The sequence below is a fragment of the Scylla paramamosain genome, chromosome 11 (assembly GCF_035594125.1).
Source record: "Scylla paramamosain isolate STU-SP2022 chromosome 11, ASM3559412v1, whole genome shotgun sequence".
NCBI classification, from domain to species: domain Eukaryota; kingdom Metazoa; phylum Arthropoda; class Malacostraca; order Decapoda; family Portunidae; genus Scylla; species Scylla paramamosain.
In genome coordinates, this window is record NC_087161.1 from 17,091,023 (window position 1) to 17,118,522 (window position 27,500).

The 27,500-nt window shown below is 42.2% G+C and overlaps 2 protein-coding genes across 9 annotated transcripts in view; one reads left to right on the forward strand and one right to left on the reverse strand.

Moving 5' to 3' along the window:
* Positions 1-4,509, forward strand: part of LOC135104995 (neurotrimin-like) — a 25,353-nt gene extending 20,844 nt beyond the window's left edge. Inside the window, exons 6-9 of the mRNA XM_064012860.1 lie at positions 1,095-1,229; positions 1,810-1,959; positions 2,733-2,810; positions 3,529-4,509. Of these exons, the coding sequence (XP_063868930.1) occupies positions 1,095-1,229; positions 1,810-1,959; positions 2,733-2,810; positions 3,529-3,887 (722 nt within the window). The 3' untranslated portion in view covers positions 3,888-4,509. The remainder of the gene's footprint in view (positions 1-1,094; positions 1,230-1,809; positions 1,960-2,732; positions 2,811-3,528) is intronic.
* Positions 4,510-4,688: 179 nt separating this feature from the next.
* The window catches only part of LOC135104994 (uncharacterized), a 98,120-nt gene continuing 75,308 nt past the window's right edge, over positions 4,689-27,500 (reverse strand). For 7 of the 8 annotated variants that reach the window (XM_064012852.1, XM_064012857.1, XM_064012855.1 and 4 more), the window contains 8 exons: positions 17,585-17,771; positions 12,452-12,579; positions 12,025-12,119; positions 11,486-11,682; positions 10,835-10,974; positions 9,736-9,859; positions 9,449-9,619; positions 4,689-9,224 (listed from right to left, as the gene is read on the reverse strand). In XM_064012852.1, the coding sequence (XP_063868922.1) occupies positions 6,504-9,224; positions 9,449-9,619; positions 9,736-9,859; positions 10,835-10,974; positions 11,486-11,682; positions 12,025-12,119; positions 12,452-12,579; positions 17,585-17,771 (3,763 nt within the window). In that variant the 3' untranslated portion in view covers positions 4,689-6,503. Of the gene's footprint in view, positions 9,225-9,448; positions 9,620-9,735; positions 9,860-10,834; positions 10,975-11,485; positions 11,683-12,024; positions 12,120-12,451; positions 12,580-17,584; positions 17,772-20,430; positions 21,361-27,500 lie in introns of those variants that run through there. The other variant, XM_064012854.1, reaches the window with a different exon arrangement.

Sequence of the window (27,500 nt, forward strand, 5' to 3'; positions counted from 1 at the left end):
GATTAGAGGTTAGGAAAAGGTCAAGCATGTTGGGCGTATCTCCAAGACGATCAGGAATACGAGTAGGGTGTTGCACCAGTTGCTCTATGTCGTAGAGGATGGCAAAGTTCAAAGTTAGTTCACCAGGATGGTCAGTGAAGGGAGAGGAAAGCTAAAGCTGGTGGTGAACATTGAAGTCTCCAAGAATGGAGATTTCCGCAAAAGTGAAGAGAGTCAGAATGTGCTCCACTTTGGAAGTTAAGTAGTCAAAGAATTTTTGATAGCCAGAGGAGTTAGGTGAGAGGTATACAGCAGAGATAAATTTAGTTTTAGAATGAGTTTGTGGTTGTAACCAGATGCTGAAAAATTGGGAAGATTCAAGAGCGTGGGCACAAGAGCAAGTTAGGTCGTTGCGCACATAAATACAACATCCTGCTTTGGATTGAAAATGAGGATAGAAAAGCATGAGGGAACAGAGGATGGGCTACTGTCAATTCCCTCAGACACCTGTGTTTCGGTGATAAAAATAAGGTGAGGTTTAGCAGAGTAGAGGTGGTGTTCTACAGATTGAAAATTAGATCTAAGGCCGCAAATGTTGCAGAGGTTAATGAAGAAAAGTTGAGGGAGGTGTCAAGAGAGCGTCGATATGTTGTTGTATAGCATCTGATAATTTTCTTTAATACTGACTTATCATCGTTATTTATTTGCTGTTTTTTTTTCTCTCATATTACCTAATTTGCTTATACGTACTTTATACTCGTTTTCTTCATTATTCACTCAACATTACTTTTGTCAACTATATTACTATATTTACTTCTGTATTTCCTTTATGGTTTGGTGAACATTGCTTCTCTCTTTTGCTGTATTCTTAATTATTTTTCCTGTTCTTTGCATTTTTTATTTTTTTTTACTCTATTCGTTATCATTGCTGTTTCCTTACATGTACTCGTACTAATTTTCATCCATACCTTAAGCTTTTTTTAAAGTAATATTCTGTCCATCGTAATTCTGGTAGACTTGGCTTCATATTACGTTGTTTATTTGCTGTATATTTTTATATGTACCATGGCAATAAGTTCATGAATCCTATAAAAAGAAAAAATCTTTTCACACAGACGCTCCGGTGCTGTGGCTAGGACGGGAGATGGTGGGCGTGAGGGAAGGTGCCAGTGTTACTCTAAACTGCTCCAGCGAAGCCAACCCGCCGCCAAGACATTACTGGACGGTCAACAGATCCAACATCACCACCGGTAAGTCTCCAAATCGCCACCACTTGAGCTTGTCTTCTCAAATGCTCTGTTCCTTCATTAAAAATATTTTGAAAGTCCACGGAAGTGATTACTTGGATTCTCATGTGTTTTTTTTTTTTTTTTCATACTGATGATGCAGGATCTTTATCTAACTGTTACTGGAATCATGAAAACGTCCTTGACAAATCCTGCAGCTTCCACGAGAACTTGTTAAAGGGCATTGAAATAATACGCAGAAACTTTTTAAAATACGAACCAAATGCATCTCGTGTGCTTAATTCTTAGATGCTTCGTTCAGTATTGTAATAAGGGGTACTTTCTGAGGAAATGCAGGTTGGGTTCTCATATTTTTTTTTTTTTTTTTTTTTTTTTTGTCTTCTAACATTAACAGTGTAGGATCCTTGTTAAATTATCATTATTAAAAACCCTAATAACTTTCACGAAAACCTCTTGAAAGCAGTCAGGTAAGAAATCGAAGTATTTGAGAACACTGATCTACATAGTGCAGCTCATCGCAAACAATCAATAAAGAAATCAACTGTTGCTTGTTCTTCATTTGTATCTCTTTGTGTACGTGTAGGTGAAAAGTACCAGGTGGATGAGACGCGCACGGCCACAAGGACCCAGGTGCAGCTGACCATACGGCAGGTGGGGCGGGAGGACTTCGCCAGCTACGCCTGTCACGCCTTCAATCCCACGGGGCACGCACGGGGCACCATCAAGCTGTACGGTGGGTGCCCCTGTGTGTGTGTGTGTGTGTGTGTGTGTGTGTGTGTGTGTGTGTGTGTGTGTGTGTGTGCGTGTGCGTGCGTGTCACCTGTTCGATACGTACTACATAGATAAATAAACTGTTAGATGGATCAATAAAGAGCAAATAAGCAGATAGACACACACACACACATAGAGAGAGAGAGAGAGAGAGAGAGAGAGAGAGAGAGAGAGAGAGATGGGCAGATATATAGACAAGCAAATAGGTAAACAGACTGATAAATAGAAAGATAAATAGCTAAAATAGACAGATAGATTGATAGGTAAAAAGACAGAAAGATACAAAAAAGATAGATAGACAGTTAGATTATATTGTACGTGGACAGGCGACAGACTAATAAGTGATCCCACGCTGGACATCACAAGTAAAACTCCAGGTATAAATATAGACAAGTAAACCTCAAGACAAGACATAAATCGCCTTACGAGACAGACACAGACAGGTATCGAAAGGAAAGGAATATTACTCCATTTTTTTCTTTTCTATCTCCCACGCTTTCTCTCTCTCTCTCTCTCTCTCTCTCTCTCTCTCTCTCTCTCTCTCTCTCTCTCTCTCTCTCTCTCTCTCTCTCTCTCTCTCTCTCTCTCTCTCTCTCCTTTTTTGCTCCTCCTCCTCCTCCCTTTATATTTAGTTCCATCTCCTTTTTCATTCCCCCTCCTCTAATTTTCCCCTCTTCTTCAACTTGCACATTAGACATTCATTGCTCCCTTGTTGTCACATTTCCTTCCCCACAGAGATTCGGGAGCATATTGTGACGCACCCCACCACAGCCCCGCTGCCGTCCATGCTCCCGACTCGCCGCACCCACACAGGTAAACACCACACCTGCCCCATATTTTGAGGAGTGTTTTTGTTTTTATGTTCGTATCGGGTGATCTTTGTCTTTTATTTTTATTTTTTTTCTTTATGCACTTTCCCATTATGTCTTAAGGTGAAAAATTTCCTGAATTATGGTGCTACATATTTTTCAGTCTTTTCTTATTATTTTTCTGCGTTTTACTGTGTCTTTCTTTGTGTCTTTTTATCAGTATTTCACTATTCTGTACCCTTCAATCACTCCTCTCCTCGCTCTCCTCCGAGAGCGAGGAGAGTTGCCTCATTCCTTCGCTCATTCCTACAAATATCCTATCGACTCTAAGTATTACAACATCTTTAATTCTTCCACCAACATATGAATCCCTCATTTTCTCTTTGCCTTATTCTATAAAACCATTAAATTCTATCCAGAAAACAAATTCCTCACTTCATCCTACTCTATCTTTGAATAGCTTCCATCAGACATCCTACGATTCCTATTAAGAATTTTTTAATGGTTATCCTTCCAGTGAACTGTCACAATGCCCTCAGAAAAAAAAAAAAAAACTCTATCCACTCCTAACAGACATCCTACTAATTTTCTTTCCTAAAACTGTCCTCCAAAATAAATACCTCAGCTTTTCTTTCATTCAGTAAGGTTCTTAAACACCTCCTCACCCTCCCTCTAAAAAAAAAAAAAAAATATCCAACTCTATCCTTCACGAACTCTTACAGATATCTTTCGTCGTCTACCGGAGCGTCCTAACACCACCCTGCAGGATCCCCGAGAAAGGAAACACTCCAGGCTGAAGACCAACCGCATTCCTGGGGACTGGGGCGGGACGTCTGGTGGGCAGCATTACCCGGGCATCATCATCCCCACCGCCACCATCACCACCACCCACAGGAAAGAAGGCAGCTTCCCTGGGAGGATAAACTTCCACCAAAGAAGTGGAGTCAACGGGTCTTCTTCGGCAGGAAACTCCTTTTGTGGCGGAATGAGGGGGATTGGATGCTTCTCTTGGCCTCTCCCTTCAGCTTTGTGTCATACGCTCCTCGCTTTCGCCCTGCCAATGGTGCTAATAGAATGGTGAAAAGAAATAGTGAAATGCAATGCCTTGAGTGTCCGGTCTGTGGTGCTGAAGTTGAAACGTTGGTTTTGTGAAGATTCATGAAGGTTTGTTTCGTTGCTGAGTCTTGGGGAAGTGATCGAGAAGCGAGAAGAGTGGAGAAAAGAGAATTGGTAGTGTACATATATATATATATATATATATAGTACAGTGCATTTGAAGCGAAATTAATGAATGGGTATAGTAAAGTATAGTACATTGCAAGGATAAAAGTGCATGATGCGTAATCTAATGTGTTTATGTGTGTTTGTGTGTATAGCGTTGATATAGGAGCTTTCATTTCCTTCTTTCTCTCATAAGTAATTCAAGCAGTAAGGAGGACGTGGATGTGTTCTAGTCTTCATTATATACATTGATTGATTTGTGAAGCGGTAAAGGGAAGACATTGACAAATAAGAAAAATAATGAAATCCATTGAAACATATCAAAAAAGCAATAAAAACACAAAAAAAAAGAAAAAACAAAACAAAACAAAACTAGTAATTATGAAGTGGTGTGCCTCTGTCATACTTCTTTGATTTACTGATTTACCTATTACACTCAGGCTAAAATCAGTTCATGGAAGATAAATAAATATTTTCGTGTTTGTGTGTGTGTGTGTGTGTGTATGTGTCTAAGTCCTACAGTTTGCTCACTACAGCCAGCTTACACAATCCTTCGCATCCTCTGTGGTGAAGTCATTCCTTAATCAACTCTTCATAGTCACGTCAGCTCATCTCATCACCACACAGACACAGACTGAAGGAAGGAATGAAGACACACACACTCAATTAGCTTTATATTCTCGTTATAAAGTACAGAGGGAATCAGTGTTACAGGGAGACTCAGAACTGAAAAAGAGAAGGATAGACTTAGGGATATATAACTATGGTACAGATTTTGGGTTAATCCTTAAAGTACTCCAGGACCCAGGGCAGCCTTGAGCCATCCGTCACCACTCAGTGAACACAATGGAACACAAAGAAAGGATGGATAGTAGCAGCTTTGTTGGTTTTTAAGAATCTTTTTGTAATATGTAGAAAGTGTTTTGTATCCATCTTAAAAACCCTAGGATTTTATTTTATTTATTTATTTTGTTTACTTATTTTTATTTATTTATTTATTTATCATATTCATTTATTTTATTTATTTATTTATTTATTGATTGATTGATTGATTGATTTATTCATTTGTTTTGTTTATTTATTCACTTATTTTATTTATTATTTTTTTATTTATTTATCTTTATTATTATTATATTTTTTTTAGGGGATTGAATTAAGAGAAAGTTCTTCATCTGATGATTACAATGATATTTTAATAGCATAGTATTTAGGCACTTTTTTTTTCTATACCTGTATTATGTTCCATAAAATTTACACTCTCCTTTGGTACACTTATTTTTATTTATTTATTTATTTATTTATTTATTTATTTATTTATTTTATTTTTTTGTAGGCTTAGTTTCATAAGTTATATGCGAAAACTTTTTCACTCTGTTAGTTGTTATGCTTTTTTTCTAGATTTTTTTCTCATTCTACGCGTATTTTCTCATTTGTTATATAAGTTCTTCCGCTGCCTTGTTCTTTGATTCATAATTGTAACAGCTAGCAGATTATCTCCCAGGCATATTGTCTTATCCTATAAAGACGTTCTTCTGGTAGCGGCGGTGCTGTATTTTATCTTCTCTTGGAGTTCGGTGGTGGAATTCAAAATTACGAAAAATGTTTAGTTGAAACAATGACCTATTTTAATAATTTGATAACAGCAACTTTTTTTATTTTATTTTATTGATTTGTCTATTTATTTGTTTATTTTTTACTTATCTATTAATTTGCCTATTTATTTAATTCATTTTTTAGACTTGGGGTTTCTCTTTTTGTGCTTGTTCTGAGTACGACTGAGAACGTTTTGTGAAGTCTTCATGTTCCAGTTTCATCCAAAGCGCGGCAAACGTTGCCCAAAGCCGCTCTGGTCTGCTGGACTCATAAACATCTACCACATTTCAACAATATAATACATGTTTGATAAACTCGTATATAAACTCCCGATATGTGTATACAACAAACAACAGCATCGACTACTTCTATATATACTATGTACAGACTCATTATTACTATGTACACACTCGCATACATACATAACGTCTTCGCTTGGAGTATTGCACGTGGGGCGGCTTACAACTCATGTTTCTAAGCAGAGAGAAAGATAGATATATTTGTCTGAGATGTTTCGATGTTCGGTATGTGTGTGTGTCTGAGTGTCCGATGTTCCCTCGCCTGCGTCGCCTTATGTGATGTGTCTAGCATTACGTACATGTACAAGAATAATGTGCGAAACGTAACGTGTACATGTAGTGTTACTGTTCCTTCTTGCCGTGTGTGTATGTATGTTTGTGTGTGTGTGTGTGTGTGTGTGTGTGTGTGTGTGTGTGTGTGTGTGTGTGTGTGTGTGTGTGTGTGTGTGTTTGTGTGTGTGTGTGTGTGTGTGTGTGTGTGTGTGTGTGTGTGTGTGTGTGTGTGTCACTCAAGCCTCTGTGTGTCTGTCTATGGTCCTGACGGGTGTCGTGGGGGAAGAGGGCGTGTCTGTCGCGGCTGAGCGTCAGTAGAGTCCTGATGGCATGTCCAGGATATGCTTTGAGGGCATGGCGGGCGGCACGCCGTTGAGGGTGCTAGCAGGCGTGGCCGTGTAGTCAGGGGTCGGGATGTCGGGGTCGATCTCTCCTTTACGCCACGCGCCAACGCCCCTCTCTCGGGACCCCCTTCCTCGGGGCGGAGCAAAGTCCCGCCCACTGTAGTCTCCAAAGTCAGGAGGGAGACGTGTGGACGGCTTGTTTAGCATGAAGTTGGGTCCGTAGTCACTCTCCCTGAAGCCTCCCGGGTTCTTGAAGCCATTGAAAGCACTGATTTCCGTGTTTGAATATTTTGAGGACTTGACGCTGCGGCCTTGTTTGGGCTGCTCGGAGTGTGCTCTCGAAGACTGAGTCTTGTCCAGGTGCCTCGAGGAAGACCTGTTGTCACTTCCGCGAGGCCTGGAGGTTCGGCGGTTGTCGTCATGGCGTGTCGGGGAGCGGCTTTCGTGGCGGCGACGGCTCCTCTGGCGAATGGGTTTACCTTCCCCGTCTTGCTGAATCTCCGGGTACTTCCACTTCAGTGTCCATTCGCCGTCTTCATTGTGAGCCTCGAACCACTGGTCGAGACGATCTTCCATGCTGCGGTTCTTGCGGCGGTTCATCTCTGCCGTGATGAGGTCGTTCACGAGATTCCGTCTCTCCACCTCGTGAGGCGTGTACTTGGTGAACATGCGGCCGCTGATGTGCACCTCCCGTTCTTCCAGCGGAACAAGCATGTCCATGGAGCCGCGCCGCCGCGGGGAGTACGACCGGTGGCTGTTGTACTCCGCGTTACCCGTCTGGAAACTTTCAGACCTGCGGATTCCCTTCCGTCGCTCCTCCGCGGACTCCCGCTCGCTGCTTCCGCGTCCAACGAAGGTCTCTCGGCGTCGCAGAGACTTGTCGGGAAGAACGAAACCGAAGGACTGTGTAGATTCTGTCTCGATAGTGCGAGGACTGCCGGGCCGCTGGTGTCGCAGCAGAGTCTCCGTGTCGCTGGTCTCAGCGGGTGTCTCCAGCTCCAGGAAGAGCACCGGGTTACTCGCGGCGCTGCCCGTCTGGGAGTTCCTGGAGCGTTCCCTTGTTGGGAGTTGTGGCACCCGAGTGGGCACGATTTCTAGCTCCTCGCCGGGTACGTTATCAGGGCTGGCGCGGTCCTCAAAGTGGTCTCTCAGGGTAGGATTCTCCTTTACGGTTTCCTGTGATTCCAGGCTGAGAGAAGATTCTGCGCTGCGCAACACGTTCTCGAGTCCTGACATGACAGCCTCCACCTCTCCTTCACTCACATCTTCATGGGAATTAGTTTTGCCATTCTCCCGCGTTTCCCGCCTGCTCTGCTGCCGCCGAAGGGGTGCGTTTTCTTGCCCTCCCTTCCCTGAGTCATTCGCCGCCTCAGCCTGCTCACCCATCATCACCAGATTCTCGTAGTGGCGCACAGACTCACGCACACTGGGGCCATCGGGCACCGCCTCTTGCTGCCCTTGACTGCCCCGTGTCTCCGCCGAGGTGTGGCTGTTGCCGGAGCCACGGGAGTCCTGAGTATTGCTCTTGTCAATGAAAATGCGGTCGTTGCCGAGAGTGATAGCTTCATACACCACCACGTCCCGCTCATAGTCCAGGTCAGTCTCGTCACCGCCGCTGCGGCTCTTGACGCTCGGAGACTCCCGCCGAGGCACGTTCATGTATTCTGGGTCCTTCCGATCCCCTCCTGAAGTGGAGGAGGTGGAGGACGATGACGAGAGGGAAGAAGTCGAGGAAGAAAATGGGCTTGCCGCGCCCGAAGGCAGTGGTCTGGAAGCCTTTTTCTTTGAGTTGATCGGTGAGCTGGATGGCGGGCCAGGTGGGGATGTGTGGCCGCTCTGTGGTGATTGGCTGTCCGGTCGCCTGTCACTCTGAACTGGACTGTCTGACTTTCTTCTCTCCCGGTCGTGTCTTCCACCAGAGCCGGTCTGGGGCGGCGTGGGTTGCCTTTGACGGCTGCTTGATCTGGAAGGTCTTTTCGGGTCCTTAGGCTGTTGTCCGCCGCGGGGTGATCTGCTCCTCTCCTTTTGCGTCGCCATGTCGGAAGTGGACGGCTTCTTTTCGCTGCGGAAGGTCATTTCGATGTGCATGGGTGGCATGACCTCGTTAAACCTGTCTCCGCTGACTGACCGCCGCTTTTCCTGATCCGAGACTGGCGATACACTGGTCGGAATCGCTCCTTCGATCCTTGGCTCGTCCCTTACTGGTGAAGCGGCAACGCTCCTGAGAGGTGAGACGAGGCGGGGGTCAGGGGTGGAGGACGAAGACGATGACTGATGCCTACTACGGCTGGGGAGTGATGGGCCGCTGGAGGAAGATGCAGGCCTGGCGGGGGCGACGGTGAGGTCCGAAGCGACGGAGGAAACCGTGCTGGCGCTGTCGACGGGAGGCAGGGACAAAGGCTCCATTACGGGAGTCACGGAGCGCTGGCCAGCTTTGGTAAAGATCACGGAATCAGTCTCCGTGACAGCGCTTCGGTTGTCGCCGGTGCGAGAAGGAGAGTCCGAGTTCCGGCGAGACACGATGTTTCTGAAGGTGTTGAGGGAGGAAAGATCAGAGTCGCTTACGGAGGGAACGGGGGAGGGCGGTGCATGGAGGCCGTTGCTTTCCAGGCGACGCTTGAGGGCGGCATAGCGCTCCTCCACCTCACTCCCCACCGTCTTCAGCAGCACGTTCTCTTCCAGGAGTTTCTGAGAAGTAGGGGAAGTGTTAGGCGTCAGCTGTCCTCTCACTGCTATGACCTTGCACTCGCATCATCACTCTCACCAATCTCATTCACTCCAGTTATATACCACTCACCTCATTTTGGTCCTCATTCTACTAGGCAGACATTACCCCCCAACCCCAGGCGGTCCCTGCCTGACTCTAGCACTTCTTCCCACAGCTTATTTCCTTCCCCCTCTGTCATCCTCACCATATTTGCCTCACGCAACTTCTGTAGCTCCTCCTGAAGGGTGGTGTTGGAATTCTTGAGACCTTTAATCTCCCTATCAAAGGCGGTCACGTCCACGTAGCCCTCTGCCCACCGACCGAGCTCCGCACCTGCCAACTGCTGGAGGTGATCCGACCCACTGCGTTCGATCACCTAAGGACACGTTCATGAGTGAGTGAGTGAATTCTTGAGCGAATGAGCAGAAAGAGAGATGTTGGAAGGCGTGCAGACAGACAGACAGATCGATAAGACAAGATTTTTTGCCTTACCTTCTTGAGAGCCGCAGGATCAAAGCCCGCCTCCGTCAGCTCCTCCTGCAAGTACACTCGTTCCCTCAGTGTGGCAGTGGAGGCAAGTAGGGCGTTCACGAATCTCAGCCCCCACACCTGGAAACTAAGAGGCAAGCACAAGTGTTACTGTGTGATGTGCTGATGGCCGTGTAACTTCAGTGTTAAATGGATGTTACTTGTGTGTTGCCAGATCATAAGTGCTTTGTGTTCTTGAGCCATGGATGTGTTACTTAAGCGTTGCTAGTGATAAACCCTGTTACTCTTGTGTTAGGAATGGCGTGAAGTGCTGTTTTGGCGTTACGTAATGTGTATATGTATATGCTTGGGGAGAGAAAAGTCACGTGTTTAGTGTGAGCTAAAACTACTTATCAATTAATCATCAGATGTGCTGAGTGAAGGACCGTTATCAGTGTCACTATTATTATCAATACCATTATTATTATTGTCATTATCCAGTAATGTTACCTAGTGTTACGACACCCTTTCATGATCTTATAATTACTTAGACCTACCAAATTAAATAATTTGATATGTGTCACCTGTTTAGTGAAGGCAACAGGCGCGGTGTACTTTAACATATTATTGAAGTATTTAGTTGAAGTAACAGATATGGCTTACTTTATTGTTAACTGAACAACAAAATCAAGACACCTCTCATGGCTTGTTTATAGCTTTGTAATCTGACACACCGTTTAAAATAACCCGAAGACCAACTAACAATGAGATCATATGTCTTTTGAAAAGAAGTTATTCAGGTTTTCAAAGACGGCTTCATACGAGTATATCTGTTGATCACTCAATAAGTATTGTGCACTATTAATAGGAAAACAGCCAATAGAACCCAATTAATCATCTCTGTAGTCTTTGAAAATAGTGTTTATGAGACCCCAAGTCATTTTCTTTTCTTTTTTATCAAAGAAGTTATTGGGATTTTCAAGGATATTTTCATGATTCTTAAGATGGTTTAACAGGGATTCTGCATTATGAAAGAAAAAAAATGAAAACCAGACTAACTACCTCTGTGGCCTTTGTAAATAGCGCTATTTTCCAAAATACTGCCCCCGGAGTAGCGCCTTACCTGGGATGAGGGTGGGAGAGCATCATGGACACCAGGAACTTGCACTTGACCGGCTCAGCGAAGCGAAGTCGTAGTGTTGCCAGCGCCTCTACCACCTGTCTGTGTCCGTCAGGAGAGGTCATGCACGCTTTCGTCAGGAGCTGTGGGGGAGAGTTGATTGACTGATTGATGACTGACTGACTGACTGACTGACTGACTGACTGACTGACTGAATCATTAATTGATTGACGGATTGTTTTCCTGACTGGCCGACTGACTCTCTGACTGACTGATTGATTGATTGACTGATTAACTGACTGACTGATTCACTGATTGACAGATTCACTGACTCACTCACTGGCTGACTGATTGATTGATTAATTGACTGACTGACTAATTGACTGACTGATTGATTATTTAATTAATTAACCAATTAATTGACTGGCTGACTGACTGATGGACTGGTAGATGCATGGATGGGTTCATAGAGACTAATGATGATGATAATAATGACGTTGAGGATGATGATGATGATGATGATGATGATGATGATGATGATGATGATGATGATGATGATGATGTGATGGTAGTTTTGCTCCTAAGAAAATAAGTTTTTTTGCACACACACACACACACACACACACACACACACACACACACACACACACACACCTGGAGAGCCAAGGTCCTGCTTCTTGCCAGGTTGCTCATGGTGGCCACGGCGAGAGTGTACAGGCCGGGGGGGTAGTGGGCCAGGCGGGGGGCGGCCTCGGGGCACCGCAGGCAGTAACGCAGGCAACCCAGAATCTCGTGCTCGTCAACTAGGGCGCGGCGTAGTGCTGCCTGCTGCTCCCTGCTGCTGCCCGAGCCTGGTGGTAGTAGTAGTAGTAGTAGTAGTAGTAGTAGTAGTAGTAGTAGTAGTAGCAGTAGCAGTAGTAGTACAAGTAGTATTAGTGGTAGTAGGAGCAGCAGCATCATCTCTAACAGACTATCGTACAAGGAATTGGAGGCTTTCAAAGATATTTTCATGATTTTAGCGGTATTTTAGTAAGTTTTATCAACTAGAAAAAAAAAAAAAAAACAGCCACAAAAGCCCGACTAATAAAGTCCGTGACCTTTGAAAATAGTCCTTACACGCATCCAATATATTTCAAAGTACGGGCTCTAATCGTAAGCAGGAAATAAACAGAGAATGTACAGTAAATGCTCACCATTCAAGTCTGTCTGCGCCAGCTGCACCATCTTGAGCACGTCCAGCAGGAGACTGACGCCGTCATGGGGATCACGCACTAGCTCCTTCACGAAGCTGAGAGAGAGAGAGAGAGAGAGAGAGAGAGAGAGAGAGAGAGAGAGAGAGAGAGAAGGAAAGGAAAAGAAAATAAGTTATTAATTACTCTTCCCGCAACATAACATAATAACAAACACATCCAAACACCAAAACAAACAATAAAAAAAGGAAAAAAATACAAAAGGCATGATAATTTCCCATACCCTTTATAATAATATGATAGTAGTAATAATGATAATGATAATAATAATAATAATAATAATAATAATAATAATAATAATAATAATAATAATAGTAATAGTAATAATAATAATGGATGATTTCCTTCTTATTTCCCAATGGACACTCACCTGAGATAGGACATTTTCAAGTCTTCCCGTAACTTTTTCAGAAGTTCCGGGAGGGAACTGAACTGCTTGAGGGACATTTCCTGCGGTAGGTCTCGCCCCACGCCTTTCTCTTTCTCCCTACCCCGCCCCTGAAGGAGAGAAAAGGAGCTTGAGTAAGAACGTCTGCAATTAATCTCTCTCTCTCTCTCTCTCTCTCTCTCTCTCTCTCTCTCTCTCTCTCTCTCTCTCTCTCTCTCTCTCTCTCTCTCTCTGTCGAGTACGATACCATAAGAAATGAAAATTTTTTTTTTATTGTACGATTGTCATTCTTTAAAAAAAAATCCAGTAGAATTCAAGATAATTTGTTAAATGGCATTATAAGACCGACAAAATGATGTACAACTGATGGTATGCATAATAATTACTCAAACTTATTAAAATTAAACAGATACATAACATAGCTTACTCGGTTTATTATTTTCCATATAGCAGAGAACTCAGTGTCTAAAAAAACATTAGCCTAGTACAATATTCATTTGCACATATAAAAGAACAGAAACATAGCATGATTTTCCTTTCCCTTGTAGAAGAGAGCACAGTAAGGTTTTATACTCTATTAAGAGAAACAGTACCACAGCGAAGTATACATTTACATATCTAGAAAACAGAAGACTTGGGAGTTCTCACGCTTTTATGGATTCAGAAGTTTCCACATCAATACTATGCAACGCCAAGTGAAGAACTTGCTCGAGGAATGTGAAATTTTGAAATATAGCAAGATAGCTTCAAATCACACGTACGAACACAGGCTTTCTCAAATAGAGACGTCGCAGTGAGGCTGGTAGATACCTATCAGCGCCAGCATTTTTAATTGTCTCCGATTTCCTGGGGCAAAGGGGTATCTTAGCTAAATTTGAAACCGACGTGCAGGAAAATTACAGCATGAATTGCTGCACAAGTGTATCTAAAATTAAAAACATAACCCTTAATATTAATATTCATACTTACCGGTGTATGATAAGGCTTTGTTCATTGAATTATAAGATAAAACTAAAAATGGGTAATGATTTTTTTTTAAGTAAGTATGAACAGTAAAAATAAAAGGATGTTGATTTCGGCTTGTGCATTTTATCTGGGAATGTTGAAAAATATCAGATATCACTGACACGTCCTGTATATGAAAGTAATCAGTGAAATAAAAAAAAAAAAAGAACAGCACCGCTGGCGGACGTACGACGTACTTATCTTGATCATGATTCTTCAGTTAAAGAAAGCGCCGCGCGCCGTTAGGAAGGAGTGTCAAGTGTAAACAATAGCTTCTCAGTTCTGCCGATACAAAGGCCTGACTCAGAAGAAATACTTGGTCAACCTGTACCATCAAGATCAAGCTGGAGCCTGGAAGCTACAAGTATGCCGAAATTTACGTGTGCCGTAGCAGACTGCACATCAGACTCAAGAAAAGGGAAGAGAAAGACAGACCAAGTAACTGAAGATGTCAAACGATTTGTGAGATTTCCAAGTGCAAAAAAGGAACCTAAAAGGAAGAAGATGTGGGAGGAGAGGTGCAAGCGTGCAGGTGAATGGAAGGCAACACAGAATCACGCTGTATGCTCCTTACACTTTTTGGACTGGAACAATGGACCATCACCTGAACATTCAGACCCAACTTTATTCGCTTATAATGGGTGGGGAAGAAACCATCATGCAGTTATTAATAGGAAGGCAAACAGTCTCCAGTGCCAAGGGCAAGATGTCATTGCAGCACCTAACGCCATGAAGAGCTGATATCCCCTTTCTTTTTCATATGATATAGCCCGTTCTGAGGACCACCCTCCCTTAGAAAGGAGATACACTAAGCATTCGGCTGACGTCAGGTGAGATAGGGATGTTAAGTCTTTTCCCCATGAGGTTATGACACGTGGATCGGGAAATAAGATTACATTTCCGTTTACGGAAACTGTTCTTGTAATACCAGCTACCTCAACATCACTCGGCTGTGTGATTTCCGTGATGCCTGGATTAGCGATGGCCTTCTCGACCATGCCAACCAGCACTGCTTTACTATATCCAGAATAGGGTATAGCTCGTTCTTTCAGGAATTTTCTTAATTCCGCTGTAGTCCATGATTGTGGCGGTGATGTATCCATTGTGCAGGGTAGTCGAGTAAGCGTGGTCCTGTGTTTTGGTTTGCTTGCTGCCCAAGTACCCGAAGATAGTGATCGTACCGCAAAAATAAAGTCTCTGATACAAAATTATATTTTCTTTACATTAAATGGATTTGCCTGTTGTTTAGTACATGAAAATGCAAGTATATAATAGTATACTTCCATTGAGGTCAGTAGAAAATTACAGATTGCTTGCCTTGATACACTTATAGGCTCTTTTAAGAATATCATCTGAAATTATGAATAGAGACTCAAACAATGCCATGTGCCGTCAGTTATCACGAAATTAATTGACTTAAAATTCAGACGCATTACTGTGCAACGATACACCTTTGTAAGCTTGTAAAACCTTGCCCCAAAAGTATTTATTTTCCGGCGAGAATTAAAAATTCTGGCGCTATCTGGTATCAAAACGCTGACTGCGACGTCTCTAAATGACGATTGATAAGGTAGGGACATTGGTGTGATATACTCGTAGATAGGTCCAAACATTGATCTGGGAGAAAAATTAGGGTCTGGAGAATGTTACATCACCATAAAAAAAAAAAAAAAACGTCATTTTCGCTAATGAGATGGCAGATGGCAATGTCCGATTCCTTTCTTTTTTTTTTTTTTTTACTGAAATGAAAACGTAAGTAAGAGCAACACAACATATTTTGAGTTTCTAAAAAAAATCATAAATATAAAGTGATCAATAATACGTGTACTGTATTAATTATAAACGACATTTCATCATATACGTAAATTATTTTTCTTAGGTCGACGGAAGTCGGAAGATCTTGTTCGGACAGTTTGTGTACCCATGCTGTGGCGGGCGGTGCGGAGTGATCATTTTTGGATGTTTTCCCCTCTCCGCGTGTTATTTACATTGTCTCAACGCTATTCCTTTCAGTTTACACTCCTTTAGGGTATACTGAAATGTTATAAGCGCGTAGAAGTACGAGACAGTGAAAGAAAATGACAAAAATACATAAAGAAATGGGAGGTGTAGCAATCAACCCTGGTGAATTTTCCGCCACCCACAGCTCCCAGGCTCTAGAGGCAGCGGTAAGTTGCGATTTAAGTATTACTGGTGAGGATTTATCTTGCTAACCCTCCTTTATGTTTGAGTGAAGGGCTAATGAAGAGAATGAAGGTGTAAGAATACTGAATGATGAGTAACAAGGTAGGGTTGAGAAGTTTTTATTTTTTCTTATTTGCTCACCGCCGCGGACGAACAAATGTGTGTGTGTGTGTGTGTGTGTGTGTGTGTTTATCGAGTTGTAGTGAGAAAATGTGATTGTTTCGTGCGATCTGGCTCTTATTTCCGTCGTTGTTCATGAAACATTTCCCTCTCCGCAAGAAGGAATATGTATAGTCTCGTTAGAGTCACGTACCTTTTCTTAACTACCACCTAAACCATAACCACCAGCTACCTCGCTTAACGGCTGAGACACTTAGAAATTTACCCATTCGGTACCAGAGACAATATTCAAACTTCATAAAACCATCATTCGTTATTCAAAATAGAATAAGTGCAGAAACAATAGTACTGGATGAGTAACTTGATTACAAAAACTATCATATACTTAATGAAATCTCATGGTATCAACAATTAAATACCACTAGAGTCACGGTACTGAAAGGACTAAACCTAACCTCCTTATGGACACACTTACCCGGCCACGCCCCAAGCACGTTATGAAAAACAAAACCAGCCATGCATCAGAAAACCAATTCGTGCCACACAACACCAAATACCTTGTAAGCGAGCAACTGATATGCGGCAGAAAGAGAAACTAAGGTATGTAATGAACAATGAGTCATATTTTCCATCTTATTGTGATTAAGTGAAGAATGCCTGTATGAATATTTTTATCAGCATATCATTAGCATGCAACTGTTAGCATTGCAAATATTCATGCGACTAGCAACAGCTGCACCAGCAGCAGCAGTAGTAGTAGTAATAGTAGTAGTAATTGTAGTAGTAGTAGTAGTAGTAGTAGCAGTAGTAGTAGCAGCAGCAGCAGCAGGTAGTAGTAGCTAGTAGTAGTAGCAAGAAGGGGAAAAGGAGGAAAGGGAAGAATATCAAATTTTTAGATAATAGAAAGCAAGCAAAGTGCGTCATGCCCGAGAGAGAGAGAGAGAGAGAGAGAGAGAGAGAGAGAGAGAGGGTGCTAGCTTTAAGTAGTACAGGAGGTGACCTAGTATTTTTTTTTTTCCTTTCGTTCTTCCAGTTCACCGAGAGCTGTGATTTAAGAATCAAGCCGCAGTGAAGCTAAATATAATCTCATCGTCATTTCCTTTACTTCCATTCAGTTTTTCATTATTAATTTATTCATTATTTTTCTGGCTACGAACAAAATTATACGTTCTTTTACGTATCGCTTCATATCTGTTACTTAATTAGTTTACTGTATGTTTTAGAAATAGTTTATTCTTCAATTATTAGTATTGTAAGTAAATATCAAGACCTAAGTATGAAGTTCTACAGTCTGGCATGTAAAGGCTCGTTTTCTCTGGGGGCAAGGAGGCGTTTTCTATGACAACAGCTGGGAGACGTGTGCCTGGCTGCTGGGCTTGGTCCCCTCTCTCTCTCTCTCTCTCTCAGCAAATCTCCTCCTCCTCCTCCTCCTCCTCCTCCTCCTGCGTTCCATGTACTCCAGTATCATGTTTTTTTTTCTCTTCCTCCTCGTGCTCCTCCATCCCTCTTCTCTATCTCCTCTTCCACCTCCGCCGCTTCCTTCTCCTTACCTAACCTTCGTCTTTCACTTTAGACTAAATAGTATAAGTTATAGCAAACAGCCTAATAAAGGGCAATAGGTCTACTGTTGTTTACTCCTCCTCCTCCTACTCCTCCTCCTCCTCTTCTTCCTCCTGTTTTTTTTTTATTTATTTTTTTTTATTTTAGGTTAGATACACGAGTTAATCACAAACACCCACATCAGCGCAAAGAGATCTAATGCTAGATGTTCTTGCTTTGTCCTCCTCCTCCTCCTCCAGCACTCACCTTCCTCTCCCTCGGCACGTCGGGCGCGTACATATTCGTCATGCGGGCGTACTTGGCCAGGCCGAGGGCGTAGTCTTCCGGGTTGAACATGGGCGGCCTGAGGTGCGGGGCGGGGTGGGCAGCTCCGTCCTCCACCTCCACCGCGCCCTCGTCCTCGGACACCCGCAGCTCCACCTCGTCCTCCACGCTGGGGGAAGAAAATGGGTGGTGGTGTAATTTATATGAAGTGTTTGGCTGTTTTGATTTTTTTCTTTAACTTCATTTATTTATTTCTTATTTAAGTATTTGTGTATTTGTTTATTTGTTTCTTTATTGATTGATTTATGGATATTTGTAAAGGAGGGTGAACTGGAGATGGAAATATATGGATGAATGAATTAATTGATAGGTGAATGAATAGGTGAAGTATATGAATGAATTAATAGGTAAATAATGATTCTCTCTCTCTCTCTCTCTCTCTCTCTCTCTCTCTCTCTCTCTCTCTCTCTCTCTCTCTCTCTCTCTCTCTCTCTCTCTCTCTCTCTGTTGATCTATTTTGTTCTTTGTTATTGACAGTTAGCTATACATATTCCCTCATTTTCTTTATATTCAGTGGGACATAATTTAGATGTAAATTCCTGAGAGAGAGAGAGAGAGAGAGAGAGAGAGAGAGAGAGAGAGAGAGAGAGAGAGAGAGAGAGAGAGAGAGAGAGAGAGAGTTTGGTTAAGTGTGACGGAGGTAGTTCAATGTACTGTACTGGAAGTGATTGCTTTTCCTCCTCCTCCTCCTCCTCCTCCTCCTCCTCCTCCTCCTCCTGCTCCTCTGTCTCTTTCTCTTCCTTCTTCTCTTCTCCTGCCCACTCAGACCTCTTCCTTCTCACCTTCCCGGTCTTCTTTATTCCTGCTTCACATTCCTCATCAACCCTTTCTTTCTTCCTTTCCTTTTAATTATCTTGACGCTCCTCCTCCTCCTCCTCCTCTTTTCACTTTCCATACTACTACTACTACTACTACTACTCTACTTTTACTACTACTACTACTACTACTACTACTACTACTACTACTACTACTACTACTAATAATAATAATAATAATAATAATAATAATAATAATAATAATACTATTCCCATCACCACCACCACCACCAGCACCTCTACTTCTTTAATGACAAACCGACGTACCGGAAGTGACAGATGCGACAGAGACAGACAGATGCGAGAGACAGACAAACAGACAATGGACATATGTAAGACACACTCCATTACAGGTAACAGTCAAGGAGAAGAGAAGAAGGAAGGAGGAAGGGAAGAAACTCTATTTGTTGTTATTATTATTATGATTGGCAATACTCTTCATCTCGTTTTCTTTCATTATGTGGAGGGCAAACCAGCCGGAAAGTGGAGTTAGGGAGTCAGGTGGATGAGGAAGGGATGGCAGGACCAATAGCCCGGTGAACGTGTGTGTGTGTGTGTGTGTGTGTGTGTGTGTGTGTGTGTGTGTGTGTGTGTGTGTGTGTGTGTGTGTGTGTGTGTGTGTGTGTGTGTGTGTGTGTGTGTGCCGTTTCGCCAGATTCCACCAGCTTCCCTTCCTTTCTTTTCATTTCTTTCTTTCTTTCTTTCTTCTTCTTTCTTTCTTGTTCTTGTTCTTCTTGTTCTTCGTATTTGTCTTCCTCCTCTTCCTTCTTCTTTCTCTTTCTCTTGCTCCTCCTTCTTCTCCTCCTCCGCCTTCTTCCTCTATGTCTTTCTCCTCCTCCTTCTCCTCCTCCTCCTCCTCCTCCTCCTCCTCTTCTTTCTCATTTTCTGTTGGTCCTTCAAATAGTCATGTGCACACTCATTCTTCATCCTCTTCTCTTGTCTTTATTTACTTCCTCCTCCTCCTCCTCCTCCTCCTCCTCCTCCTCCTCCTCCTCCTCCTCCTTCTTATCCTCCTCCTCCTCCTCCTCATCTTTACAGTAACAATAGAAATCTGGAGTAGTCTCCCCCAAACAGGTAAAATTGCTGTGAGCTAATAGACCACCTTTTTACATGTGGCTCCTCCTCCTCCTCCTCCTCCTCCTCCTCCTCCTCCTCCTCCTCCTCCTCCTCCTCCTCCTCCTCCTCCTCCTCTTCCTCCTCCGTTCTTACTATCTTGTGTGTGTGACTTTTTTTTTTTTTTCATCATTATCACTACTATCATTGTAGGTGCGCGTGTGTGTGCGTGTGTGTATACGTGCTTTTACTATAACTGTGAATGTTTTTTTTTTTTTATGCTATAACTATTGCTATATTTGTATTATGTGTGTGTGTGTGTGTGTGTGTGTGTGTTATTATTATTATTATTATTATTATTATTATTATTATTGTTATTGTTATTATTATTATTATTATTATTATTATTATTATTATTATTATTATTAATATTATTAGCTTTCTTTTTTCTACGTCGTTTTCATGCTCTACAAAAGCTTTAGTAACCTCATCCAACCTAACCTAACATATACACAAACCTAACAATACGCGGCCTGAGTTAATCTAACATGACGTAACCCGAACCTAACCTAACCTAACATAATCTAACTTAACCATAACCTGACCTAAACTAACCTAACCTGATATAACCTAACCCAACTTAACCTAAACTAACCTTGACCAGACGTGACCTGAGCTAGCTTCATACCGACTCGTGACCCTCTTAACCTGACAATACCTAACCTCACCTAACATAACATAACCCAATATAACCTAACCTAACCTTGACCTGACCTGACCTGCTTTATACTTACCGACTCGTGACCCTCCTAACCTAACATAACATAACCTAACATAACAACCCAATATAACCTAACCTAACCTTGACCTGATCTGATTTTGACCTGGCTTCATACTTACCGCCTCGTGACCCTCCTTGTAATCTTGACCTCCTCTGGTGGAAGGTACATGATGATGCGACAGTAATCCCTGAACTTCATGATGACCTTGCGTGGCTGACCTTTCTGACCTTTTTATGTCTTGTCTTGTCTTCTTTTTCTCCGTCTGGCTTTCGTGTTACCGTAAGTTATTGGGTTTTGTTGTTTTTCCTCATTTTTGCTTCATATTTTTCAGTTTTATATAATTTAATCTTCTTGACGTATCAGTTTTGCGTTGATTCTCTTTTTTTTTTTTTTTTCGTCTATTTACTCAGTTTCTTTGCTTTTCTCTCTCTATCTATCGTGTCTTGTTTTTCATTTTTTGCTTCGTGTATATTTTTTTTTCTTTTTTTTTAGTTTTATATAATTTGATTCTTCCTAACTTATCTGCTGAGTCTTGCGTTGCTTCTTTTTTTTCTCTCTCTCTCTAATTTATTCCTTAGTGTTTTTTTTTTTCTGTCTTTATCATAAGTTATCGTGTTTTGTTGCTTCTTTCTTTTTGTTGCGTTTTCTCTTTCATGTTTCCGTAATTTGTATCGTTCATCTTATCTGGGCGTTTTATTTTTACCTCCCTTTTTGTATCTCTTTCTTGCCTGTCTTTCTTTTTCTCTTCTGATTTTTCATTCATTTGATCTATTCTTTTTTTTTTCCGCGGCGTCTTCTTTTTAAGTTAATTTTTTTTTTTTACATTTTTTTTTCTTTTCTTTTACTCTTCCTCTCTTTCCTGTGTAATTCTTTCTTATTAACTCGTCCTTATTTGATTTCAGTTCATTTTCTGTGTAAATTTTTTGTCGTGCGTTTTACATTATTCATTATCCGTAGATGTTATATTCATGATTGTTTATTTATTTATTCTTTTTTTTTATTACAACTGCGCCTCTCCATCGTTTATGGGATAATTTTTATTCTCTCTCTCTCTCTCTCTCTCTCTCTCTCTCTCTCTCTCTCTCTCTCTCTCTCTCTCTCTCTCTCTCTCTCTCTCTCTCTCTCTCTCTCTCTCTCTCTCGCCTTTCCTTCTTTTCTTCCTTTATCTCCACACACACACACACACACACACACACACACACACACACACACACACACACACACACACACACACACACACACACACACACACACACACACACACACACACACACACACACACACACAGTATCCAGATATGAAAGCTAACGTAACTCTGACAGATATAGCCGAACTCAAAACCAGATTTCCTTCGATCATAATAAAGAACCTGCTTCACCTATTCACCTCTCTCTCTCTCTCTCTCTCTCTCTCTCTCTCTCTCTCTCTCTCTCTCTCTCTCTCTCTCTCTCTCTCTCTCTCCTCCTCCTCCTGCTCCTCCTGCTCCTCCTGCTCCTCCTGCTCCTCCTCCTCCTGCTCCTCCTCCTCCTCCTCCTCCTCCTCCTCCTGTTGATATTATTTTACCATTGATCATTCTATTTTACCATTGATCATTCTAACCTAACAAGAAATAATGGATTCAAGATTATACCCAAACGTTTTAAATCCCACGAGGCCAAACATTTCTTCTTTAATCGTATAGTAAATATATGGAATAAACTTCCTGCCGAAATTGTAAACAGCAATACTATTGAATCATTCAAAAATAAAATAAACAAATATTTAAAAGCAAATCCCCAACAAGCTCTCTTCTTGTCCGAATAATTACTAAATTCACTATTTAAACTCTTATTCAACAGTTTTAATATAACTTGTTTTAACTTTCAGATAGGCGTATAGAGTTCACCGTAGGGTGAATAGTAGAACTTCCTTTCATCCTTTCCTATGAAAATTTCCATCTCAGTTTTTCCATACTGCATGGTACTTTTCCCAACTATTTCCATGCCAGCGCAAGCTGGAGGGAGTGGTGGGTGGGGAGGAGCCTTCTGCTATGCTGTCCTGTCTCTCTTCACTGTAGCTAGTTAGAAGTAGTTACCAAACAGCCTTGCAAGGACCAAAAGGTCTGTTGCTGTTTGGCTTTCCTTTGTATTCCTTTGTATTCCTTTGTATTCCTCCTCCTCCTCCTCCTTTACTTCTACAGGAGGAAAATTACAAAGGATTACGATTATTGAAATAGCAACAGATTTTTAAGTCCTTACAAGGTTATTTGGGAAGTAATCCTAACTAATTACTTGACTAAAGGAAATAAGATAATATGGCAGATGAGGAAGAGGAGGAGGAGGAGGAGGAGGAGGAGATGCGTATAATGTTCATCTGGTCACTGGTTCACTTACGGTCTTAAAACAGGTTTGGGTTACGGTGTAGTTCAGTTTTTTTCCCCCCTCTCTCTCTCTCTCTCTCTCTCTCTCTCTCTCTCTCTCTCTCTCTCTCTCTCTCTCTCTCTCTCTCTCTCTCTCTCTCTCTCTCTCTCTACAAGATTATTTTCTCTTATTTTTTTTTCCATGTTCTTGTTTCATTTTATTTTTATTTTTTTTGCATGAGCCGCACCCTTTGTGTGTGCGTGTGTGTGTGTGTGTGTGTGTGTGTGTGTGTGTGTGTGTGTGTGTGTGTGTGTGTGTGTGTGTGTGTGTGTGTGTGTGTGTGTGTGTGTTCAAATGACTGTCTTTCTTCACAATTATGTAATAACCTTGCCTGTACGCGGGGTCATACACACACACACACACACACACACACACACACACACACACACACACACACACACACACACACACACACACACACACACACACACACACACACACACATTCAATTCGTCTTTAATCCCCTTAAACGTCATTCTTTTCCCACCTGTTTAAATCTCTCTCTCTCTCTCTCTCTCTCTCTCTCTCTCTCTCTCTCTCTCTCTCTCTCTCTCTCTCTCTCTCTCTCTCTCTCTCTCTCTCTCTCTCTCTCTCTCTCCAATACTTAAACCCCTAAACATTAGCGATTTTTTTATGGGAGACCACGCTGTAAAACTCGAGGCTCCTCCTCCTCCTCCTCCTCCTCCTCCTCCTCCTCCTCCTCCTCCTCCTCATCCTCCTCCTCCCCTCTTCCTCCTCCTCCTCCTCCTCCTCCTCCTCCTGTTTATCACACTTGATTGCCTCAGGAAGTAAGTTAATGAAGCCAAAGAAAAAAAAAGTAGCTCTCTCTTTAAATTTCTTTCCTCCAATTTTGTTTTTCTGTCACTTCTTTTCATACCTCATTTGTCTCACACCTCCTTTTTTTCGTTTTCCTTCATCTTTTCTCCTCATTTTCCTCCCTCTCCAGTTGTTTTCTCTCCCATCTGTTTATTTCTCCCTCCATCCACCTCCCTCCCTCCTTCCCTCCCTCCCTCCCTTCCTCTCCCCCTTTCTCCCTTCCTCCGTTAGATCCCCTCATTCCTCCTCTTCCTTCCTCTTTTTTTGTCTTCATTATCTCGAACAATTTTCTTTTCCTCCCGTTCTTCGTTTCCCATTTTCTTATTTGTTTTTCTCCTCTTCCTCTTCCTCTTCCTCTTCCTCCAACACCCCTATATTTACCTCCGATTCTTCTCCTTTTTCTCTCTCCATCTTTACCGTTACCCTCTTTTTCATCTGTTTGTCCCCTGCTTCCTCTTCCTCCCTTCTTCGTCCTTCTCTTTTCTTCCTTATATTCCTCTTCTTTCTATTCTTCTTTCCAAAATAACTAATCAGTGTAATATTTGCAGAGAGAGAGAGAGAGAGAGAGAGAGAGAGAGAGAGAGAGAGAGAGAGAGAGAGAGAGAGAGAGAGAGAGCCGGGTAGTTGTAGCCTCCAGGTGACAGCGGTTCATTGTCACCTGTTGCACCTTCCTTCACTGATAACTACTTATCTCACCTGTGCTCTACATGTTCCCTATCCGCTGCACGTCTCCCACACCTGTCTGTCAATAAATTCACTTGCCTGTCAGTTTCCGAGTCTGATTCTCTCTCTCTCTCTCTCTCTCTCTCTCTCTCTCTCTCTCTCTCTCTCTCTCTCTCTCTCTCTCTCTCTCTCTCTCTCTCTCTCTCTCTCTCACACACACACACACACACACACACACACACACACACACACACACACACACACACACACACACACACACACACACACACACACACACACACACACACACACACACACACCTTATGTATATCTCTGTATGTTTAAACGTAATATCAACTTGTTTTTCCGCCTCACATTAATTACATCTACCTCGCCTTCCTCCTCCTCCTCTTCCTCCTCCTCCTCCTTCTCTTCATGAAACAGACGAACTCATTAACCTCGTACGTACATCGCATAAATTCCACCTACACTGCCCCCCTCCTCCCCCTCTCTCTCTCTCTCTCTCTCTCTCTCTCTCTCTCTCTCTCTCTCTCTCTCTCTCTCTCTCTCTCTCTCTCTCTCTCTCTCTCTCTCTCTCTCTCTCTCTCTCTCTCTCTCTCTCTCTCTCTCTCTCTCTCTCTCTCTCTCTCTCTCTCTCTCTCTCTCTCTCTCTCTCTCTCTCTCTCTCTCTCTCTTTAACTTAGCTTATCTGCATGTTGCGTAATTATTAGGTTATTTCAATACTTTTCCTATGTTTCGTTTTTGCAACTTTTTTTCTCATTCGTCCATAATTATTTGTGCTCTTGTAGTCTTTTTGCAGTAGTAGTAGTAGTAGTAGTAGTAGTAGTAGTAGTAGTAGTAGTAGTAGAAGTAGTAATAATAGCAGCAGCAGTAGTAGTAGTAGTAGTAGTAGTAGTAGTAGTAGTAGTAGTAGTAGTAGTAGTACTACTACTACTACTACTACTACTACTAGTAGTAGTAGTAGTAGTAGTAGTAGTACTACTACTACTACTACTACTACTACTACTACTACTACTACTACTACTACTACTACTACTACTACTCCTACTATTACTATTTTTACTACTACTACTACTACTACTACTACTAATAATAATAATAATAATAATAATAATAATGATAATAATAAGTATTGGTCTTTGTCAGTATTGATATGTTATTGCTATTATTATTATTATTATTATCATTATTATTATTATTATTATTATTATTACTATTATTAATATTATTGCTGTTGTTGTTGTTGTTGTTGTTGTTGTTGTTGTTGTTGTTGTTGTTTTCATTATTGTTATTATCATCATTATTATGGTTATTGTTGTTTGCTGTTGTTGTTATTTTCATTATTGTTTTTATCATCATTATTGTTGTTGTTGTTGTTGTTGTCGTCGTCGTCGTCGCTATTATTATTTACATTATTGTTATTATTATCGTCATTATTAAGTTACTGTTGTCGCCGTCGTCATCGCTTACGCTTTCCTTCGACTATCAACCACAGTGTCAACGTTTCATCATCACCATCACAATCACCATCACTAGGAGCGTCACAATCACCACTACCACCACAGTCACCACCGTCACCACCGTCACCACCTTCACCACCGCCACCGTCACCAGCCAACACTGAACACACACTGAATACCCAGCGAGCAGAATCACTCCTCCTCCTCCTCCTCCTCCTCCTCCTCCTCCTCCTCCTCCTCCTCCTCCTCCTCTCCTCCTCCTCCTCCCTCTCCTCCTCAGGGCACAGCGTTCACCTCTCCCTGCGGCGCCTCCCCCACCAGTTTGTACGCGAGTGTTGACCCTTCTACCACCACCACCACCACCACCTCCTCCTCCTCCTCCTCTTCCTGCTCCTGCTCCTCCTCCAGGGATAACGGGTGAGGGGAGATGAATTCAGCCTGTCTTCATCCTTCATTGTGTTTTGATTTGCTGTGGGAGGACAGGTGGCGGGGAAGATGGATGACTGGTGGACTGACTGTGACTGGCTGACTGACTGATTATACGAGTGAGTGAGTGGCTTGGTGCGTTGTGAAGTTTTATGTATGTATTTATTTTGTTTGCTATATTTGTTTGTTTATTTATTTTCATTTTTTTTTTTTTTTTTTTTTTTGAGAGGATGGGGATTAGCTAATTGACTGATTGATTAATTAGGTGATCGAGTGCTTGGCTCGGGATTGACTGAGTGACGGACTGGCTTGGTATGTATTTAACTATCTTTTTATTTGCTTTTTCGGATGGGTGTTGTGGTGGACTGAGTGACTGCTTGATTTGGGACTGAGTGAGTGAATGACTGACTGGCTCTTATATTTACTGACTGAGTGGCCTGGGGGTATATTGCACTGTTTTCTTGGTTTTACTGGTTGACTGACTGAGTGGATGACTGACTGAGTGGATGACTGACTGAGTGGTTCGTTGACTGACTGCTTCATTGCTTATAGGAGTGGGTGACCGAATGGCTAATTGAGTTTCTTGCTTGACCGACTCACTGACTGGCTTATAACTGTCTGTGAAGGAAGTTTACGTAGGCAACAGGTTGTGGCGATTGGGAAGATTGGTAGGTTGGCTGCGTGGAAATACATAATCTTGGTGATGAGTGACTGGTGCGTGGGGGGGCGGGGGTGACCTAAGTGGCGTTTGAGTGTGGAAACTGTGGCGAGAATTACACTGTAACGAGTGAGAAATGTGGCGTGGGAGGAGCCGTGAGGTGTGTGTGTGTGTGTGTGTGTGTGTGTGTGTGTGTGTGTGTGTGTGTGTGTGTGTGTTTGTATGATTTTTTTTTTTTTTTTGGGGGGGGTGTTCAGAAAAGTTTTTGTGTTTCATGCTTTCACATTTTTTTTTTTTTCTTGTGGGTTTTGAAAGCAGTACTGAAATACTTGTTTGTTAAATTTTGTGAGGACGCTCGTGCGGGCATGCACACACACACACACACACACACACACACACACACACACACACACACACACACACACACACACACACACACACACACACACACTTGAGAATAAACATGACTTGATAAATATGCACAGAGAAAAAACAGAAAAAAATAGATAAGTAAATAAATAAGTTCAGAAAGGAACATGCATACATACCTACGTACTTACATACATACATACATACACACATATATACATACATACATACATACATACATACATACATACATACATACATACATAGCTACATACATGCATACATTTCATGCAAACGTAGCAATATCAACAACAGTAATTATCTTCTATGAGAGGGTAAAAGATGCGAATATATTTTTTGTTTGATCTTGTCGTTG